The sequence below is a fragment of the Ipomoea triloba genome, chromosome 6 (genome assembly GCF_003576645.1).
Source record: "Ipomoea triloba cultivar NCNSP0323 chromosome 6, ASM357664v1".
Taxonomy (NCBI): Eukaryota; Viridiplantae; Streptophyta; class Magnoliopsida; order Solanales; family Convolvulaceae; genus Ipomoea; species Ipomoea triloba.
In genome coordinates, this window is record NC_044921.1 from 1995259 (window position 1) to 1999366 (window position 4108).

At 36.9% G+C, this 4108-nt stretch overlaps 1 protein-coding gene across 2 annotated transcripts in view; it reads right to left on the reverse strand.

Annotated features, from left to right (window-relative positions):
* The window catches only part of LOC116021760 (putative esterase YitV), a 5690-nt gene extending 1582 nt beyond the window's left edge, over window positions 1-4108 (reverse strand). Inside the window, exons 1-12 of one of the 2 annotated variants that reach the window (XM_031262233.1) lie at window positions 3852-4108; window positions 2690-2766; window positions 2529-2609; window positions 2256-2384; window positions 2098-2184; window positions 1632-1685; window positions 1430-1520; window positions 1283-1353; window positions 1116-1185; window positions 945-997; window positions 614-707; window positions 89-186 (exon numbers count right to left, since the gene is read on the reverse strand). In XM_031262233.1, coding sequence (XP_031118093.1) covers window positions 89-186; window positions 614-707; window positions 945-997; window positions 1116-1185; window positions 1283-1353; window positions 1430-1520; window positions 1632-1685; window positions 2098-2184; window positions 2256-2384; window positions 2529-2609; window positions 2690-2766; window positions 3852-4056 — 1110 coding nt within the window. In that variant the 5' untranslated portion in view covers window positions 4057-4108. The remainder of the gene's footprint in view (window positions 1-88; window positions 187-613; window positions 708-944; window positions 998-1115; window positions 1186-1282; window positions 1354-1429; window positions 1521-1631; window positions 1686-2097; window positions 2185-2255; window positions 2385-2528; window positions 2610-2689; window positions 2767-3851) is intronic. The other variant, XM_031262234.1, reaches the window with a different exon arrangement.

The following is a 4108-nucleotide window of genomic DNA, read 5'->3' on the forward strand; positions in this document are numbered from 1 at the left end:
GGGGGGGGGGGGGGGGGGGGGGGGGGGGGGGGGGTGGAAGAGAGGAGAGAATAAACAGGGTAAAGTAGGGAAGAAGCAGGCTTTGTACCTTGAAATGATCAGGACAGTGGGCATCTTCACAAGATTGAGTAGCTTTAGACTTGGGAATTTCCAAACCAGCAAGTGGGCAACGAGGATCTTCTTCCCCTGTATGCCCCAAACAGGAGTTATATGTGCATGTGTATTATACATTAGTAGCCAATACTTGGCTAACTAACATTTTAATAAATAGTTTTTCACACTTTTGGTCCCACGAGTATTGTGACACTAACAATGTTGATCTACAACTTTCAAAACTTACATAATTGGTCCACAGGTATCAATTTTTTAGGTAAATGGTTCTTCCGGTGAAATCTCCGTCAATTTTTCACCGGAAAATTTATTTCCCCTTTATAGTAAGGGTATAGTGGTCTTTTCATTTTGCGGATATTTCACCGGAATGACCATTTGCACTAAGAAATTGATACTCCTAGACCAATTATGCAAGTTTTGAAAGTTATGAATCAACATTGTTAATGCCACAATACTTGTGGGACCAAAAGTGTAAAAAACTCTTTTAATGAATTATCATTACCATTTAGAATCAGCAAAGGACGAGGTGAAATAATAGGCACTGTGTAGGGTGAATCGAATTGGGAGGCTAAACCTGGTGCAATTCTGTCCCACACCTGTCCAGAAAAGCAATTCATAAAACTACAGAACTCTGCTTTTAGAAAATATATTTTGGAAGATCATGGGCTTATAGACTTGTGGACTCTCAAACTAGTCCATAGTGATTGCTCATGTATCTTAGTTATGAGATTGTACAGCACAGTATTTTAATGTGTGTTTGCAAACAATGCAATAAAATTAGAGATGAATATATAAGTTCCTAAAAGGTGCAAAAAACTGTTATTGATGTTCACCTTCTCCACCACATCTTTATCAATCTCCTTCTTGCCCAAATCAGCCTGGGCTTCTGGAAATGGAACAAACAAGTGTCAAGGAAATGGCATGCTATGAACACAAGGGCCCCAGGTATCAATAAACACTATGCAAATAGTAGTTAGGAAGTATTTACTATAGGGTCATCTTACCCTCAAAGACTGCCTTGATACTGTTCACTCTTGCTTGCCATTTGTCATGTTCTATGGCCCATCTGAACCCCTAAATTTGCAATAGGAAATAGTCTTCATAGTCTACAATAAGATGATTCAAAACCCACTTCTATTCCACTACAAAAGTAATATTTCATATGAGCTACCTGTACACCGATTATGGGGACAACTACTGTGTAGCGAGTGTCAACAGCAGCACCAAACCAAGCATGCATACCTGCAAGACAGAATTTCTTCTGAATCCCGCATGCAGAAGAGATTGTTCAAACAGATCTTAATGGCATTCACCCTACCCCCAAGTGATTCCCCAGTGATTCCTATCCTTGACGGGTCAATATCCTCCCTTTCTGTGAGATAATCAGCCAGTTTTATCAGATCCCAAACCTGTAGAATCAACCATTAACAAATCCCCCAGGAGCTTGTATGATGTATGAATCACCTTATCTATTTGTAAATTCAGCGACATTTCTTCTACTAAAAATCTGGCAACATTACCGTGTCATATATAAATGGCATTGTATCACCAGTCTTCCATGATGAAACAAGGGCCTGCATTATTGAAAGAAAGAAGTACAATTAGCTTGTTAAGATTGAGAAACATCCTGATGCCTGTGATGAATATACTATCTGGGATATTCCTTTCTTCCCTTCTCTTTGAAGAGTCACCCTTGGAAAAATACTAATGACCCTCCTAAAATGTTTTTTTTATGGTATGTCAATTTGCAAAAATTACTTAAAAGACCTAAAGAATCAAGTTCCCAGAGCTATAAAAAACAAAACAAAACAAAACAAAACCAAAACAAAAAAAAAAAAACAAAAAAAGAGTAAAATACAAAATCCATTGGAAATTTTCAATCCCTGACCTTCAATATAAAGCCTCAGTTAGAAATTTCCTTTTAGTAAGAAAGCTTATTGAAGGTTAAACAGAAACGCAGAATACAAGAATAGGCTTAGTCCATACATTTCGGTAGGTTGTCATACTGCTTGCACGTTCTCCATGGTAACGAGAATCAATGGCAACAGCTATATATCCCCTCGAAGCATATGCCTGAAGTAGAATAAAATACCCTTAAATCCTCAGGGTAACCCTCACTACTCAAAAAAGGTAACAATCCTCACCTCAAGCAGTGGTCTTAACCATTCCTTGCATTTATGTGTACTGTGCAAAAAAACAATAGCTGGCCTTTTCTTCTTATTGCTTTCTTTCATGCTCAATATCAACACAGGCAATTGCCCCTGGTCTCCCTCCTGAGCACAGTAAGTTCATAGATAAATAATAGCCAGAAAATGAGAATATTGTGAGTAGATTCCATTTTATATCTACAAAATTATTAGACATTTAGAAGCTTCACTTTTGTCTCCAAGTTTGTGTGAATATTGAAGTAAAATTACCTCAGTAGTCAAGTATAAATTTTCCTCCTGGAGTAATTCCTTAAAATTGGTAATGTTTGTCTTTGGACAAGATGCCATCGCCTGTATCACAGTACAAGTCACACATCAGTAAAGAGTGAAAATAAATGGTTATGATGATATTTAAGCATCTAAATCTTTACCTCACTAAACACTGGCTTAGGATTTTCCTGATACAAAGGATCTATAACTGGTTTTCCAGGTATCACAGAAAGGGAAACTGGAAAGAAAACACATCAAGTCTCTAAATTAATCTCTAGGACACAAAATTGTACAATTCAACAACACACAATATCAAAAGAAATAAATAAATATTTCATTTAACAGAAACCTTAGCAATGCCATTAGATTTAGGCAAAAACTTGCGTGAGACCGTCTCACTGATCCTTGTCTGTGAGACGGATCTGGTCAAAGATGAAATTATAATACTTATACTAAACAATGTAATACTAATCAGAAATAAAGTGTTTATTACTTATATAGGAAAGTCTAATACTTTTGAAGAAAATGTAATACTTTTACATTTTGATTTAAAAGTATTACATTTTTTCTCATTAGTAATACATTTTCTCCTCTTATAAGTAAGAAACACTTGCCAACATTATTTATAAGAGAAAATGTAATACTTTTGATGAAAAAAGTAATACTTTTATATCAAATGTAAAAGTTTTACTTTCTTCATTAAAAGTATTACACTTTCCAGTAAAAAAACATTTTATTACATTTCCATACTGATTTGATCCGATCCGACCCGTCTCACGGATAAGCGTTCTCACACAAGTAGGACCCTTAGATTTAACCTTCAGTATATAGAAATCACATCTGTTGAACCCATTGGGGTGGATGTGGGTTGGGAAAGTTATTATCTCAGCCATTCACAAATTCCTTATTTCTTCTCACGTATAATGTTCGTACTCTAATTACCTACTCCGTATATCCAATTCAGGGCAGAAAAAGAAAATCAGATCACACAGCTTGCATTAACAATTATCTCGTATATATTCATATGAACAGGCAATGTATGTATAATAAGAGAATAAACAAAATTGATTATACTACAGAACAGGAGAAAAAAAAAATACATAAGTAAACAGTAAAGACAAACAATCAAAAACAAAAACAAGACACTCAAACACACATACACAGACAGAAATGCAATTCACATTCAAAAATTTATGCCGATCAATTTCACTTGCTACTAAAATCGAGCTCAAAAGATAGAAGTCGGCTTTCCGTTTCAGCCAAAAAGCAATGATATGAAATCAACGTGTACACATTTGGAAGATTTGTGTGCTGTGGAGATACCTTCAGGGGAACGGCGGCTGCGGAGGACTTGGATGAACTGAGAGCGGAGTTGCTCGGCGGTGCCGGAGTCAACGGTTGGTTGGTCAGCCATTGCGCCGAGGCGAGCAGAGGAGATGATGGAGGGTAGATTTGGAGCTCCATATTTATAGTAGCGGGAGAGAAATGGAAGGTGCACGTGAGCTCGCACGTGCGACCCCGTCATCATGATTGCAATTATGGCTATACAGATTCCAAAGGCTACGATGAGGCCTATCTGC